Source organism: Pseudophryne corroboree, chromosome 1 (genome assembly GCF_028390025.1).
Source record: "Pseudophryne corroboree isolate aPseCor3 chromosome 1, aPseCor3.hap2, whole genome shotgun sequence".
Classification (NCBI taxonomy): Eukaryota; Metazoa; Chordata; class Amphibia; order Anura; family Myobatrachidae; genus Pseudophryne; species Pseudophryne corroboree.
In genome coordinates this window covers 652,295,701-652,313,170 of record NC_086444.1, presented here as the reverse complement: position 1 = coordinate 652,313,170, position 17,470 = coordinate 652,295,701, and the positions used below count along the sequence as shown (strand labels likewise).

Below are 17,470 nucleotides of genomic sequence, written 5' to 3'. Positions count from 1 at the left end.
GGTGCTAAATTAGGGTACACTTGCCAGCTGTGAAAAAGACCCACCCCAATAGGCATCCATAACGAGGATCGGGTAGCTTATTTTTTAATAGATGATAAGCAATGTGCAAACATAGGAAGTGACATTTCACATCCATTCATTACTACATAAATAAATAATGCAATAATGAGCAACATAATAATTTGGTTCAAACATTGCAATACCTACATCTTCCTTCTAAAAAGAATACCTCCATGGAGTAGTCAGACATGACTAGGGAAGGGGATGCGGTCAATTTACCTACGATCAAAATCCCGACGGTCAAAATACCGACAACCATTGACAGACGGTCAAAATCTTGACATGGTCAAAATCCTGACATGGCCAAAATACTGGAATGGTCAAAATACAGTCAAGGTCAAAATACTGGCATTTAAATGTCGACAGGTCAAAAAGGCGACATAAGTTTTTCATGATTTTTTTCATTGAAACTTGTTCATACTTTACCATCCCAGTGGACCCAGAGGGGCAATATAATAGTGCCCGTAGCGCGAGCCATGCGAGCTGACGCGGTACACTTATACGGGGTCCATGTCGACCTATGTCAACATACACACTGAAAATCTTGTGTCGACATTTTAAATGTCTGTATTTTTACCTTGTCGTTATTTTAACCTCGTCGGTCAATTGTTGTCGGTATTTTGACCGTCGGGATTTTGATTGTAGGTATTTATACTGAACCCGCAGGAAAGTAGAGGTATTGTGGGACAGATCATCAGATATGGCTGTATAAGGTGTGCTGAAGAAAAATCCCAAATTACAGTAAGGGTTTGACTCAGAAATGGACATTACTGCACCCAAACTACCGGTCAATGGCAGTCGCGGGCACAATATTATGCTAATGCTAGTTTAAACCTTCACCGCAAGAGTACAAGCCCAGAAATGCCCATTTTCTGTGCCCCTGTACACACTAGCACCGCCAATGGTTCAAGACAGTCAACCAATAGTGCACCGTCATAACCACCACTGACACTTGCACCAGCCTATGGCAGGTGCAGTGTCCTCACTCTAACCATAGCATCTGTGAAAGTGGCTAGGAGTCTGAGAAAGCAGCCCGCTGTCACTGATGTGCACACAAGATGGCCTGTTTTTGTGTTCACATCAGGCCACCTCCCAGGCACCGCCCAGGAATGCCCATAGCTTGACTACTCCATATCTGATGCTAGCACCTCCGTGCACAACAGCATATTTGTACGTACAATCAGAGTCAATTTGTTCCTGGACAATGCAAATGCAATGCAAATGCATTTATTTCTGTATTTTGCATGCAGGTAAAATACTGGCTGCATTTGTACATAGCCCACAGATATTGGGCAGCTTTTTTGTTATTACACTGTAAGTTAGCCCTGAGCTAGGCCCCTTGCCAAAGTCCTTATAAATTCCCCCCAGACAGCGCAGTATTGTTTTGCAAATGTATGAATTTGCTCCTTTTGCTTTGCAATTAATAGGAGGAAAGTAAATGTTTACATGGGTTCAGTATGATCTACCAACGGTCGGAATGCCGGCTGTCAGTGTACCTACAACGGCATCCTTGCCGTCAGTGGGGCGAGCACAAAGGGTCCCCTCGCTGCAGGCTCGGTGGCTCACTACACTCGCTACAGGTTCTATTCCCACTCTAAGGGTGTCGTGGACAACCACGAGTGAGAATAGCCCCTGTGAGCCGGGATTCCGGCTGCCGGTATTGTTAGAAATCGGGGTTCCGGCGTCTGTATCCTGACCGTTGGGATCCTGACTGCCGGCAAATTAACTGCACCCCGTTTACATAAATATTTATAACAGTATACAAAACTGCTTTCTTTTTAGTTATTTAAAAGTGGAGGGTTTTGTCTATTCAAGACCAGATCGATCATCAAATCTTGACCTACTGCCATTACCTCTAGGAACATTATTTTTCTCTTTCTAATCAAGTTAACTCATTAGGCGGTATTCCATTGATATATTGCGCCCGATATCTATTAATGGGAGATCGCGGGCTGGTATTCAATTGACGCCCGTTATCGCGCCCATAGTATTCGAGTTTAGCCGCACAAAGCGGCAAACCCCGAATAAAGTAATCAGCGCTTTTACGAAAAGTACTGTTTGGGTACCCAAACGGGTCACTTTTCATGCATTTCAATTCAACACTTCCGGGGTAGCGAGCTGAAATGATAATACCACCCATTGTTTGCAATATTAATAATCATGATATTCACCTCAGCATGTCAATTCACTAGGAACATTACCCTATGATTTTTGATTATGCCTCGCCTAGCGCAAGTGCTCCAGTTATGTCATTACTTACTGATTAACCACTTGCCTGGCATGGTTGCATCGTTTGCGATCACACCACGCAGTGAGTTATCTGATCTGGTCGCAAACGATGTGGCCAGTCAGATACACAGTGTGGGCGGCTGCAGGAAAAGAATATTCCTGTATCTGCTGCTATCAGAGGGACCTCCCGGTCCCTCTGCTTCCCTGCACTCTCCCACAATGACGATCACTGCTGATTGGTCAGCACGGCAGGAGCCCCCACCCAGCGGCAGCAGAAATTAGTAGCCACTAGAAAAATGTAGATTAATGCCTCCCCAGTGTGTACCTGGTGACTGCAGCCACTGGAAAAATGAAAGTTGCAATGTTATTGATGTTCCTATGATGACAATCCAATAATCCGTTTTTTTTTTGTTTTTTTTTAAATAAGATTTTTTATTTATTTTTTAACAGATATTTAAAAAATAAACTTTTTTTTTTTTTTTAAATAAAATTGTTTTGGATTTAAATACATATTGTACTAAGAGGAGAATGCGCTCAGTCTGTATTTGGTGCCAGCTGCTGTTACCTTTTCAGGCAATCCTGACTCAATAGTATATTAATACCAATTTCCTATATTTTATTGTTAAAAACAAAATATGCCTGTTTACATCTCACTATGAGGTTAAATAAGTGAAAGGGGGGCGGGGGGGGGGGGGAGAAAAGAGGTTGCCACTCATCTGATATAATATGCAAACGTTTACCTATTGACAACCACATGAGACAATGATCCCTGTATATAAGTAAAAGAAATGGTAGCACTCGCCTGAACAAAATGTGACTTGTAAACTGATGTGTCAGGAAAATCTTTCTTCATGGAACAAAAATCCAAGTGAAACATGTACTCCCCCAAATACAGCACCTGTCGTGTACATATCTAGTCTCCATGGAGACATCTGGCAGAACAGTGAAGGACACAAGTGTACTGCACACTTCCACTGATGCCTTCCCACAAGGCATTGAGTATCGCCATCGTGATAGGTCACCTGATATAGTTACCAAGGTTAACTACTAAACAAAAGCATAACCCACATGTATATATGAATGAGTGTACTACTCAGTAGTTAATGGGGTCGATTCAATTCGGCAACAGTTGAACAGCGCAGAGAATTAGCTCCCGGCGCTATTCAATACAGCGACTAGTTACCCTCAATTGTCGGGAATTCTTCTCTCAGCCCCGGGGGTGAGAGAAGAAAACCGACAAAAGAGCTGCTGCGCGGCCGGCGCGAGGCTGATTCAGCATCGCCGCAGGTAGTTAAGTCGGAGAATGCCCGTTCTCCCGACAAAACTACCTGTTAAGTCGGCGAGAACAGGCATTCTCCGACTTAACTTTAGCTGAAATGAATAGCTTCGGGAGCTAATTCCCGGCGCTATTCAACTGTTGCCGAATTGAATCGACCCCAATGATTGTTACATTAGAAATTAACATATGCTAATTAAATCACAATGGAAATACAAGTACAATGATAAATAACCAAGCATGCTAAAAGAGAACTTTTAAATAATTTGCAATTATACAAACCTTCACTGGAAAAACGTCTACATCCCTCAAGATTTAACTGAATACTGGTATCACCATCCTCTCTTGCTCTTCCCAGCAGCATCCAGCTTTCCACACCACTTTGTTCACTATCTGACGTTGACAGCTCTTCTTCCCCAACATGAACATCCTCTTCCTCTGAACTTCCCCTAATCACAACAACTTCCTGGACAACTCCACCTTTGTAACTTTTACTAGAGTTTAGAGATTTTGACCTCTGAACTCTGGACACTTTTTTTTTAGCGGTAGATGCTTTGGGAGTAGACTGGTTCCCCGGTTGCTCTTCTGTTCTCAATAGTTTCCCTTTAATCTTGGAATAATACACACTGTCTTCATCCAAACTGTCAGACAGTATAATAACTGCAGAAGAGTCTGAAGCCTTTATGTCATCACTGTCAGGAATGGCAATCACACTATCCTTCTGTCTGGAGTTGTTGTAATTCAAATTTTGTATCCTCTCTGAAACACCAACCTCTACCCCCTGACCATTTTCCTCCAACTCTTCTATGTCGGCTTCATTGAGATTCTGGGAATAGTGCACCTGGCTATACAGGTAACATTCCACTTCACTGTCAATGCTCTCATCACTTGAAGACTCTTCACGGTACAACTCATCTTCATATGCAATCACGTCCCTCTCATCATTAAACATAGTGAGGTAAGTTCTGCTGCAAAGGAAGCCAAACAAATATGAGTATGATCCAGCAACAATTGTAAGCAACATATCAAAAAGGTTACATGACTGAATGTGCTACTGACAAGTAAAACACCTAAAAAGTAACTATTTATGTTAAACTAAGCCAATAAAATAAAAATAGTTTTTAAAACGTGCAAGAAGCATGAATTTGTACGAAAGTATTAGTTCTACAGTTTCAGACTTTGGGTGATTAGGAGCCACCATCATAGTTAGTACAGTGTATCCATATGTTACCTAGTCTGACCAGTTGCCAATCCTTGGGATTAACTCTGCAAAAAGACCTACTTTTATAGGATTGCAGATCCACCTGCCAACAGTGGAAATGGTAAATACAGAACTACACAATTTATTTTTTACTTTTTCATTTTTCTCCTTTAATACTTCATTTTTTTTTCTTTCTTCCTATTTAAGACAAAAGCCTGATCTTAGATGAAATATTCCAGAATCCATTTTTTTTGTTCTCCAGCTTGTGTTGGATGATTCCATAAAAAGTCAATTTGATTAGCTGTGATGTGCCATAAATCGTGGGATACATAAATCACTGATTTTGCTTACAGGTGCACACTGCACAGGAAAATTGACCATCTAGTTCAGACCTGGTCAACCTATGGCTCTCCAGCTGCTGTGAAGCCACAGGTTGGCCAGGCCTGATCTAGTTGGCAAATGTGTGTGCAGCCAAGCTTCTCAGTGATACACTACGGCACATTGAGACTAACTGAATTAGCCCATAAGTGTCTAACTGCTGCCACTGCTTAGGATAAGACTTACCTTTAAAACATGGCTGCTGCGTTCAATATCACAACATGGCCTACCACAGTATTGCCATTAGTGAATGTTAAAACTGTGGCAGCACATGCTGGGATGTGTAGTTCCACAACAGGTGGAGGGTCGAATGTTGAGCACCCCTGATGGCGGGATGGGGAGGTGTATTTGCTCGGGCCACATATAATGCCTAGTAATGATTAGGTTACCAATTAGAATCAATGTATATTTACATTCAGTACTAGCCTGGCCAGAAAGGTAGATTGTAGTATGAGTTGGTCAGCTGAACACGTATAGAAATACGTGACTAACGTTTACGTTTTCTAATAGAGTACAGCTTGAAGTACCTATAAAAGCATCAATGGTGTAGCTAAGTTCAGCACAACATATAATATATATATATATATATATATATATATATATATATATATATATATATATATACACACACACACATTACACTTCTCTCTAGACATCATAGGAATATAAGAATTCACACTGAAGTCCCAGGGCCATAAAAAACAATATGCTGTAGGCATATTTATTAAGGCCAGAAGTAACTTCTAACATCTTGAGAGGGAGATTATCAAACCTTCTGAGGTGGATCACAACCATTGTTTTGTTCCCCTCATTAATGGTGGGCCACCAATGCCGCTACTCAGGTGGTAGTAGCCCGATGTAGAGGTACATTGGTGGCGGACAATATTTTAGGTCCTCATACGTGCAGGAATCAGCCATCAATGGTTTTCCTACAGATGCTTTACAGACATCAATGGCCATCGCTATCCTTGTTAGACCTCCCAAAGTCATTTATAGTAGGTAATGCATAGTCATGCCTTATGACGCACAAGTTTTCCTATAGTGATTACACCAAAACTCACTCATTACAGTATACAGCTGTTTATGTATATATTAACATCACTTATGTATTAGCAGTATATAAGTGCTTCAGGAGTTTTGGTGAAACCATCTGAAATAAGACAGCAATGTGTATGGGAACAGAGAACACAAGGTAAGCCGTGTAGCTATTTAGTAAACATACTGAATAAAGCATGGGGGTCAGGGGCAATACTGGAGTGGAAGTAAGATCAGACTGTACTACTGCTGCTGCTGGTGGTATAATGTAGCCCAGTGTGACCGCATTACGCCGCTCACAGCAGCAAAGGAGAGCTACAGAAGTCTGGGCATAGCACAGCGCAGCAACAGCAACAACTTGTTACCTGTCAGCTGATAGCGCCGGCTCCACATGGGCATCAGCACTGGGGCAACCACAGGAAGTTGCCGCAGGAAGCAGACAGAGCAGGATCCTACTGCACGTGGTGGGGACGGTGTAACTGCCAGGAGGTTCCCTGGGATTCAGCATATTGGTTCCGCTCTCAGTGTGTGTGCTTCTGCGTACAGGAGTAGTACCAGGTATATTGAAGGAGACACAGATAGACCCGTGCTGCCGAGCTGGCTCGCCTGTTACATGCACATCCTCATATATATGCTACAGACGCATATGGTATATAGCCACAAATGTATTTCTGTACCTGACGTGTTTTCCACTGAACGTGTCACGAATTTTCAATATTAATTCCCCAATGTCAACTATTTTGCATATAATAACGCTGTCCTGAATATTTTTCGGGTTATATAGGTCGTTCTGTATAAATGATAACTACATACAATCAAAAAATATAAGGTTATTGGTCCATGTCAGTCAATGTGGCATAATATGCATGGAGGTGGGTCAGTGGCCCAGAATGGGTTGCAATTAAATTGCCAGCAGTCGGGATTCCGGTGGTCAGGATACCGATGGCAGAATCCTGACTGTTGACAATGCCGCCAGCTGGAATCCCATCTCACGGGCTATTCCCACTCGTGGGTGTCCACGACACCCAGAGGCGTCACCGGGTGTGCTTTCGTGGGAAAAAGGGCGTGACCGCAAAGAAAGGGGCATGTCCTTGCGGGTCATCACTCCAGGGGGCGTGCCCAGAATCTCCGGAGATGCTGGGCTGCCCCCTGAGGCTGTCTGCAGCGCTGTTGGCTCCTCTGTGTCAGGAATCTGCATTCTCCATCGCATCACTTACTGTGGAACTACAGGTTCTAGCAGTTCAGTTCTGTTCCAGTTCCAGTTTTCAGTCTACTGCAGCCTGGAGTACACAGTGCTTCAGCTAACCCACAGCTGATCTGAACACCTAATCCAGCAGGGTGTGTTCTCACAGAGATGCAACATCCAATCATCACAGACCAAGGGGTATAAACTCCAGTTCCTGGCTCAATCTCATCGCCTTGGACAACACGTTACATTCTGTGAACAGGCGGCTCCTGTTTGCAGTCCTCTGTCTGCAGAGATACCCCTGTGTATCGGACCTGTGGAACTACAGGTCCCAGCAGTTCCATTCCAGTTCCAGTCTGCAATCCCCTGTTTCCAGCGATCTCCTATTTCTGGCATTTCCAAGTTGTTTCCCTGTTCCTGTGGAACTACTAGTACCAGCATCCATTCCAGCTTTCCTACGAGTCACATTCGGTGTTCAAGTTCTCCTGGTTCCTGTGTTCCTGTTTCCAGTGGTTTCCTTGTTGTCATTCTTCAGTCTTCAGTTTGCTATGAACTCCAGCCACAGTTTGCCACAACAACTTGCAGTAAGAGACTTTCTTCAGGTGTTCTTCCATTACTCAGCCTGTGCACCTGATTACCAGCATCTAGCATTGTGCATTGCATTCCGCACTTAACAACTTGCTGTGTTAGAACTGTCTCCTGCTAGGGCCTTGCTTGGCTTAAAGACGTGTGCTTCTACAGAGACTGTGTGCTTTGATTGCTACATGTTATATATCGGAGTTTCGTTTGCTGCATCTGATTTCATTATTGCCTTATCATTTATATCAAGTTACAAGTTCATCTTCATTGCTCATTTGTTACCAGTGACTTTTGAAATATTCATTTATCGGATTAAGTTATTATTCATTGTTCCTGTCATCCGTTATCCCTGGGTGATAATAAATATCAAGCGCACATGTGCGGAACTTTTCGTCAGTTTTCCTGTTTCCTCTATCACTCCTACATTGACCCACTAGTGCCCCCTCCGGGGACAGACAAAGTTACAGAATCCTGACCCTCTGCTATGACAGGAGCCGGGTGCTGTAGCAGAATTTCACACTGCAGCACCTGGCTGCTGTCACTGCGGAGGAGCCCACAGATTGGTATCACCCCCTTCTAGGCATCACAGCCGGGTGCGGCCCGAACCCCCAGCACCCGCCTTGGGATGCCACTGACGACACCCATAGAGTGGGAATCGAACCTGTGGTGAGCACAGCAGAACAGAACTCGCAGCATGTATTCTGACAGCCGACGGCGTTCACAGACATATCGTTGGTACACACTGGCCGACAGTTTACCTTAGGCCAGTATAATCCTTGTAAAGAGCGGGAAGACGGCGCCATTTTGGGGATGGAGCTTCTCCTCAGTGCGGACCCAGCAGCGTTTCAGCACCATTTTCCTGCCTGCACAGCGTTGTCCAGGTAGAGCAAGTCCCTCCACAGCAACTCCAGCTATCTCTCACTGTACCAGGGGGTTGTAGAAGGGGGGGAGTCTGCATAAAGACTGTGTAACCTATTAAGGTGCACAGTCAGAACTGGTAGGGGTCTCCCTTTACATTAAAAGCGCTGTGTGTGTGGGTTTACTCCAATCTCTGTCTTTCTCTTGCCATTCTTGGGGATGAAACTCTGTCCTCCCCTGTGTGTGTAGAGTGTCTGTGGTCTCCATTAAGCAATGTCCAGGGACTCTGTGTCATATGCTGCAGAGGATGGCCCTCATTCCGAGTTGATCGCTCGCTAGCTGCTTTTAGCAGCAGTGCAAACGCTAGGCCGCCGCCCTCTGGGAGTGTATCTTAGCTTAGCAGAAGTGCGAACGAAAGATTAGCAGAATTGCTCGAAAATCTTTTCCTGCAGTTTCTGAGTAGCTCCAGACCTACTCCTAGATTGCTATCACTGCAGACTGTTTAGTTCCTGATTTGATGTCACAAACACGCCCTGCGTTCGGCCAGCCACTCCCCCGTTTCTCCAGCCACTCCTGCGTTTTTGTCAGGCACGCCTGCATTTTTTAGCACACTCCCAGAAAACGGTCAGTTTCCGCCCAGAAACACCCACTTCCTGTCAATCACTCACCGATCAGCAGAGCTACTAAAAAGCGTTGCTCGCCGCTGTGTAAAATTGCATAGTTTTGTGTGAAATTACTTGGCGCGTGCGCCCTGCGGCCCATACGCATGCGCAGAACAGCCGATTTTTTAGCTGCGAAAAACGGCAGCGAGCGATCAACTCGGAATGAGGGCCGATATGTCCTCTCAGGATGATCCCATTCCACATAATCACTATTGCACTGGTTTAGCACAGATACCAGCAAGGGAGCCTGAGTGGTTATCCTCTATCAAATCTATGATATCTCAGGTTTCAAATAGGGTTGCACAAAATGAATCTGCAACTCAAGCTTTACAGAACTCTATAGTAGCCTGGCCCAGTTCTGGTACCTCAGGGCTCCCCGCTGTATATTCACATAAACGTGCTCTTGCGCAGATCATGCAGGATGATAAGGATACCGATTCTGACACTGCAGAAAGTGACTGGGATGTGTTACGGGGGGCAGCATCTCTTGCTAAAGGGGTGCAATTGATGATAGAGGCTATTAGAGATGTGGTGAATATTGCTGATACAACACCTGAGCAGGTTGAGGAGGCTTACTTCACTGAAAATAAGAAAGCCTCGCTAACCTTCCCTACGTCAAAGGAATTAAATGCTATTTTTGAAAAGGCTTGAGAAATCCCGGATAAAAAATTCCAGATACCTAAAAGGGTTCTGGTGGCATTTCCGTTCACGGTAGAGGTTAGGAAAAAATGGGAAAATCCGCCTATTGTTGACGCGTCAGTATCCAGACTCCCAAAAAAGGTGGTTTTACCGGTTCCAGGATCTACTGCCTTGAAAGAGCCAGCTGATCGTAAAATTGATAATACACTCAAATCCATGTACACTGCTTCTGGGGCAATACTACGTCCCACTATTGCCAGTGCTTGGATTGCCAAAGCTATAGTAAAGTGGTCAGGAACGTTACTTGAAGACTTGGATACTTTGGCAAAATGTGATGTTGAATTGTTTTTACGTAACATTCAGGATTTCTGGTAGAATCCATGAAAGACCTGGGTTCCATGGCTGCGGGAATTTCTTCCATGTCTGTATCAGCTCGTCGAGGACTGTGGTTGTGCCAGTGGTCTGCTGACGCGGAATCCAGGAGAAGTGTGGAGACCCTACCCTACACAGGTCAGGCTCTCTTTGGGGAAGCGTTAGATGCGTGGATCTCCATGGCTACAGCTGGTAAGTCACCTTTTCTTCCCTCAGCTACACCTGCTCCGAAGAAACCCTTTTCTTCAGCTACATCAGAGCCCTTTCGGTCTACCAAGCCCAGAAAGGCCAAGCCGTCCAACACCTTCTTTCGGGGAGGTTGGACCAAGTCCAAGAAACCTGCGGCTGCAGGTTCCCAGGAACAGAAACCTGCTTCAGGTACACCAAAGTCCTCCGCATGATGGTGGACTGCACGCCCCGGAGGTGGGGCCGGTGGGAGCGAAATTCAGGCATTTCAGTCACATCTGGGTGTCATTCGGCCTGGGTGCAAGATATTGTGTCTCAGGGGTACATGCTGGAATTTCAAAATCTCCCTCATCGATTTTTCAAATCAGGCTTGCCAGCTCTGCTGGCGGTCAGGACTGTCCTGCAAGAAGCCGTCCAGAAGTTGGTGGAGGCACAGGTCATTGTGCCAGTACCACCTCATATGCAAAACAAAGGTCACTATTCAAACCTTTTCGTGGTACCGAAACCATTCTGAACTTAAAATCACTAAACCCCTTTCTGAAGGAGTTCAAGTTCAAAATGGAGTCTCTAAGGGCAGTGATATCAGGTCTGAAGGAGGGAGAATTCCTGGTATCCCTGGATATCAAGGATGTGTACCTCCACATTCCGATTTGGCTGCCGCATCAAGCTTATCTTTGATTCGCACTGTTGGACTGTCATTTTCAGTTCTTGGCCCTGCCATTCGACCTCTCCACAGCACCGAGGGTATTTACCAAGGTGATGGCGGAAATTATGATTCTCCTCCGCAGACAGGTGGTGAACATAATTCCATATCTGGACGATCTGCTGATAAAAGCATCGTCCAAGGAGAAGCTGTTACGGTTCATAGTTCTCACGAACCAGCTTCTCAGGGAACATGGTTGGATCCTGAATCTTCCAAAATCACATTTGGAACCAACCAGGAGGTTGTCCTTTCTGGGAATGATCCTCGACACGGAAGTGAAGGGGGTGTTTCTTCCAGAGGAAAAAGCGTTGGTGATACAAACAATGGACCAGGATGTCCTGAAGCCAACCCGGGTGTCTGTTCATCAGTGCATTCGCCGCCTTGGAAAAATGGTGGCCTCTTACGAGGCCCTGCAGTACAGGAGGCTTCACGCATGGTCCTTCCAACTGGATCTCCTGGACAAATGGTCGGGATCCCATCTACACATGCACAAGAGAATACGTCTGTCACCAAAGGCCAGGATTTCACTCCTCGTGGCCGCAACTGCCTCACCTTCTGGAGGGCCGCAGGTTCGGGATTCAGGACTGGATCCTTCTAACCACTGATGCAAGTCTCCGGGGCTGGGGCGCAGTCACTCAAGGGGAAACCTTCCAAGGAAGGTGGTCAAGTCTAGAAGCCGGCCTGCCGATCAACCTCCTGGAACTAAGAGCCATCTACAACGGTCTTCTTCAGGCGGCCCATCTTCTAAGAGATCAGGCCATTCAAGTACAATCAGGCAATGTAACGATGGTGGTTTACTTTTACCAACAGGGCGGAACGAAGAGCAGAGCTGCAATGTCAGCGGTGACAAGAATCATCCTCTGGGCAGAAAGACACGCGTTGGCGCTCTCAGCAATCTTCATTCCGGGAGTAGACAACTGGGAAGAAGACTTTCTCAGCAGACACAATCTCCATCCAGGGGAGTGGGGTCTCCATCCGGAGGAGTTCAAGGAAATAACAGACCTTTGGGGGTTGCCCCAAATAGATATGATGGCCTCTCGTCTAAACAAGAAGCTTCTACGCTATTGTTCCAGGTCGAGGGACCCACAAGCAGTGGCAGTGGACACCCTGGTGTCTCCGTGGGTGTTCCAGTCGGTATACGTGTTTCCACCACTTCCACTCATTCCAGGAGTTCTAAAGCTCATAAGGAGAACAAGATTTCAAGCGATCCTCATTGCTCCAGACTGGCCAAGGCGGGCTTGGTACGCGGACCTTCTGAATCTCTTGCAGGAAGGGCCGAGACCTCTTCCTCTTCGGGAGGACCTGCTGCAGCAGGGGCCGTTCGCCTATCAAGACTTACCACTGCTACGTTTGACAGCATGGAAGTTGAGCGCCTGATACTTGCTTGGAAGGGCAATCCGAAGAAGGTCATTCCTACCCTGATACAGGCTAGGAAAGGGGTAACGTCTAAGCATTACCATCGTATTTGGAAGAAATATATCTCTTGGTGTGAGTCCAAGAAGTTTCCTACAGTGGAGTTTCAACTGGGACGTTTCCTCCTTTTCCTTCAAGCAAGTGTGGATATGGACCTGAGGTTGGGATCTATGAAGGTCCAGATTTCGGCCCTGTCCATTTTCTTCCAGAAACAATTGGCTGTCCTCCCTGAGGTTCAGACCTTTTTGAAGGGAGTTCTGCACATTCAACCTCCCTTTGTACCAACTACGGCGCCTTGGGACCTTAATGTGGTGTTGCAGTTCCTCCAGTCAGACTGGTTTGAGCCTCTACAGGAGGTTGAGGTCAAATTTCATACATGGAAGACGGTCACGTTGTTGGCCTTGGCTTCTGCTAGACGTGTGTCAGAATTGCGGGCTTTGTCCTGTAAAAGCCCTTACTTGATATTCCACGAAGATAGAGCTGAACTCCGGACACGTAAGCAGTTTCTTCCAAAGGTTGTGTCGACATTTCATATCAACCAACCTATTGTGGTGCCAGTGGCTACTGACTCCTCAATTTCGTCAAAGTCCTTGGATGGTGTAAGGGCTTTGAAAATCTATGTGAAGACGACTACTCTTCATAGGAAATCGGACTCTTTGTTTGTCCTGTATGGTCACAAGAAAATTGGGTGCCCTGCTTCAATGCAGACTATCTCGCTGGATTAGGTTCACTATCCAGCATGCTTATTCTACGGCCGTGTCCAAAATCTGTTAAGGCCCACTCTACTCGTAAGGTGGGGTCTTCCTGGGCGGCTGCCCAGGGTGTCTCGGCGTTCGAACTTTGCCGAGCGGCAACTTGGTCTGGGTCGAACACGTTTGCTAAGTTTTACAAGTTTGATACTTTGACTCAATTTCAGATCATCAGAGGCCAATCAGTTCTGCAGGAGCCTCCGCGCTCTCCCTCCCGTTCTGGGAGCTTTGGTACATCCCCATGGTACTAATGTGGACCCCAGTATCCTCTAGGACATAAGAGAAAATTGGATTTTGGTTACATACCTGTAAATCCTTTTCTTGTAGTCCGTAGAGGATGCTGGGCCCCCGCCCAGCGCTTCGTTTTCCTGCAACCGTTATCTGGTTCAGTACAACTTTGTTTAGTTAGGTACTGCATTGTTACTTGGTAAGTAATGTTTCAGCAGTTGTTGAGTTTTTCAAGCTAGTTAGCTTGATGTGCCTTGTATGTGTGAGCTGGTGTGAATCTCACCACTATCTGTGTTAAATCCTTCTCTCGAAGATGTCCGTCTCCTCGGGCACAGTTTGTAGACTGAGTCTGGTAGGAGGGGCATAGAGGGAGGAGCCAGCCCACACTCTCAAACTCTTAAAGTGCCAATGGCTCCTGGTGGACCTGTCTATACCCCAGCATCCTCTACGGACTACGAGAAAAGGATTTACCGGTAGGTAACCAAAATCCTATTTTATTGTGCAGGAGGATCCATGGGACAGGAAGGGGGGCTAATTGCTGTGATCCCTCCCTTTCATGCACCTGATAAGTTCTGCCAGAGTGATTAAGCAGCTTCCACTGTGTTTGCAGTTATGGAAGGCATTGTTTGAGATCAGCATTTGGAAGGCATGATGTTTACTGTAGTGTTACTTGGAGATCCCAGGGGTGGCTCCTAGGGAAGCTAGCGCTCAATTTGGGTGTATTTCTGTATATGTCTTTATCATGAGGCCTTACAATAGACAATTACATGGCCCTAAGTGGGTATTGTTATCATCCAGTGTAGGGACTGCCAGTAATCAGAGATGCAGTGAAGGGGCCTGGCAGCTTACCATGTATTTGCAAATGCATGCAACAAATATCTCTGAATTTCCTTTACCATATATTTTTCAGGTATTGTTGCAAGTACTATTTAGTGTGCAGGGGGATACCTGGGAGTGAAAAAGCCCAGTGAGACGAGACTGAGCCTTGCCTGTTATATTATCGTATAAGCCAGAGTTTTGACTATATGAAGTACAGTATATGAAAAATACAAAGGCTCTAATAGAAATACCTTTTTTGTATTATTCAAATAATTTTTTATAGTTAAAATTCTGGAATAAAACATCTATGGCAGGTGAGGCAGTGCCTCAGTACACCACCATACTCCACAGTAAATGATTACAAAAAGTAGTTTGATATTTCATAACAACTTTATTGTGAGTGCAACAGATACTTTTACCAATTGGTTATCAAAAGTTATTCATTTTAGAACAGTTGGCAAAGAAAGGTTTAATTCCCAAATTGACACTTTAAAAAACACAAAAAAATCCCAGAGTTCAGCCTTCTGCCCCCTCACTGCCGCATAGTTACTCTCGCCACTGCCTCTAGACAGAGGGTCTGATTCAGAGATGGATACTATAGCTACAGCTGTTGAGTCTTTGTATGCAGCTGCTGTGCTAAATATGTAGAAGCAGCGTGAGGCGTCTGTAATAAAATGTAAAAAAAAAATGGCCACTGCAGGCTTCTGTACTCCACTGCTATGTCCTAAGACACAGAATCAAATGATCTGAATTAACATCAGTCATCTGCGTAGCCCTCGGGTTAACATATTGACCTGGAAATTCACACTGCTGAAGCCACTGAAGTTACATCCAAGGACTCAGCCATTGGCTTCAGCATACCCAGAAAACGAGGCCCATGCCCCTGCTTTCTAGAATGCTGCATGTGCAGTGCGACTTCTGAGTATGTGCAGATCCAAAAACCACAGAGATGTATGTAAACCATTGGGTTTGCATACATCAGTGAATTAGGCCCAAAGGGCGGATTCAGAGGTGGCCACTTTGCCAAAGTTTGTGCACTTGTCTGATGTTTTTTGTACTACGCATGCATCTAGATGGTTACTGTTGGGAGCAGTGCGATTTTGGATGCAGACACCTGTACTAAGGAAGCAGCAGTGATAGCAACTCCAACCATGGGCCTAATTCCAAGTTGATCGCAGCAGGAAATTTTTTAGCAGTTGGGCAAAACCATGGCCCTCATTCCGAGTCGTTCGCTCGGTATTTTTCATCGCATCGCAGTGAAATTCCGCTTAGTACGCATGCGCAATAATCGCACTGCGACTGCGCCAAGTAATTTTACAATGGAGATAGTATTTTTACTCACGGCTTTTTCATCGCTCCGGCGATCGTAATGTGATTGACAGGAAATGGGTGTTACTGGGCGGAAACAGGCCGTTTTATGGGCGTGCGGGAAAAAACGCTACCGTTTCCGGAAAAAACGCAGGAGTGGCCGGGGAAACGGGGGAGTGTCTGGGCGAACGCTGGGTGTGTTTGTGACGTCAAAACAGGAACGACAAGCACTGAACTGATCGCAGATGCCGAGTAAGTCTGAAGCTACTCTGAAACTGCTAAGTAGTTTGTAATCGCAATATTGCGAATACATCGGTCACAATTTTAAGAAGCTAAGATACACTCCCAGTAGGCGTAGGCTTAGCGTGAGCAACTCTGCTAAAATCGCCTTGCGACCGATCAACTCGGAATGAGGGCCAATGTGCACTGCAGGGGGGGCAGATATAACATTTGCAGAGAGAGTTAGATTTGGGTGGGTTATTTTGTTTCTGTGCAGGGTAAATACTGGCTGCTTTATTTTTACACTGCAATTTAGATTTCAGATTGAACTCACCACACCCAAATCTATCTCTCTCTCTGCACATGTTATATCTGCCCCCCCTGCAGTGCACATGGTTTTGCCCAACTGCTAAAAAATGTCCTGCTGCGATCAACTTGGAATTACCCCCCATATTTGAATTAGGCCCAAAGACGTAGATTGAAACGCATGCAGATGCATTTCATTTTGATGGGCATTTCTTGATGGTAATTAGGGAGGATGGTTAGCTAGGTGTGGGTAAGTCGCACTTAGAATACTCAGCTACCAGAGGATGGTATTGAAATACCGATGGACAGGATGCCGACAGAATGCTAACAGTGGAATCCCAAAGGGCAAAATGATGATGGATCCTGGTGAGTATTCTAAGCATAACCCTAACCTGCAGCCTAACCCAAACACCACCCCTCCCTGCAACCTAACCCTCTCTCTAATGCCTAAGCATAAACCTAACCCAATACTTCCCATCGGGATTATGACCGTTGGGATTCCACTGTCAATATCCTGACCGCATCCCGTGAGCAGGTAGCAGTTTTGTTATTGTTGGGCAACTCTCAGGGCACACATGGGGAGGCAGGTGATGAAGTCTCTGATTAACAACTATTTCACATTTAAGTACAGGGTCTGTCCGGAAAGTAATGAGACTGATTTTTTCACGCCAGGACAGGCGCATGTCGGCGCTGTAGGGCGGGATGGGTGGATGAGTTTCTCAACTACACATTCCAGGCGGCAGCAGTTGCCTGTGCGCCTTTACAGTGTATGGAACGAGCTGTAAATGAAGTTTTCTCTTTTACCTGGGTCGAGATTTGAGATGGAGTGTACCATCGAGCAAAGATATGCGATCAAGTTTTGTGTTAAACTCAGGAAAATCGGGTACCGAGACGCTTGCCGTGCTTCAAAAGGTCTTCGAGGAGGGCAGAGAAGTCGTTAAAGATAAACCACACTCTGGACGACCTTCAACAAGCCGAAATGAGCAAATGTGAACAAAGGGGGTAATTTTGAGTTGATCGCAGCAGGATCTTTGTTAGCAGTTGGGCAAAACCATGTGCACTGC

At 45.6% G+C, this 17,470-nt stretch overlaps 1 protein-coding gene across 3 annotated transcripts in view; it reads right to left on the bottom strand.

Annotated features, from left to right (window-relative positions):
• The window catches only part of ZCCHC7 (zinc finger CCHC-type containing 7), a 385,047-nt gene extending 378,256 nt beyond the window's left edge, over positions 1-6,791 (bottom strand). The window contains exons 1-2 of one of the 3 annotated variants that reach the window (XM_063914647.1): positions 6,545-6,791; positions 3,848-4,533 (exon numbers count right to left, since the gene is read on the bottom strand). In XM_063914647.1, coding sequence (XP_063770717.1) covers positions 3,848-4,533; positions 6,545-6,687 — 829 coding nt within the window. In that variant the 5' untranslated portion in view covers positions 6,688-6,791. The remainder of the gene's footprint in view (positions 1-3,847; positions 4,534-6,544) is intronic. The other 2 variants (XM_063914646.1, XM_063914648.1) reach the window with 2 other exon arrangements.
• Between the last annotated feature and the right edge of the window lie 10,679 nt (positions 6,792-17,470).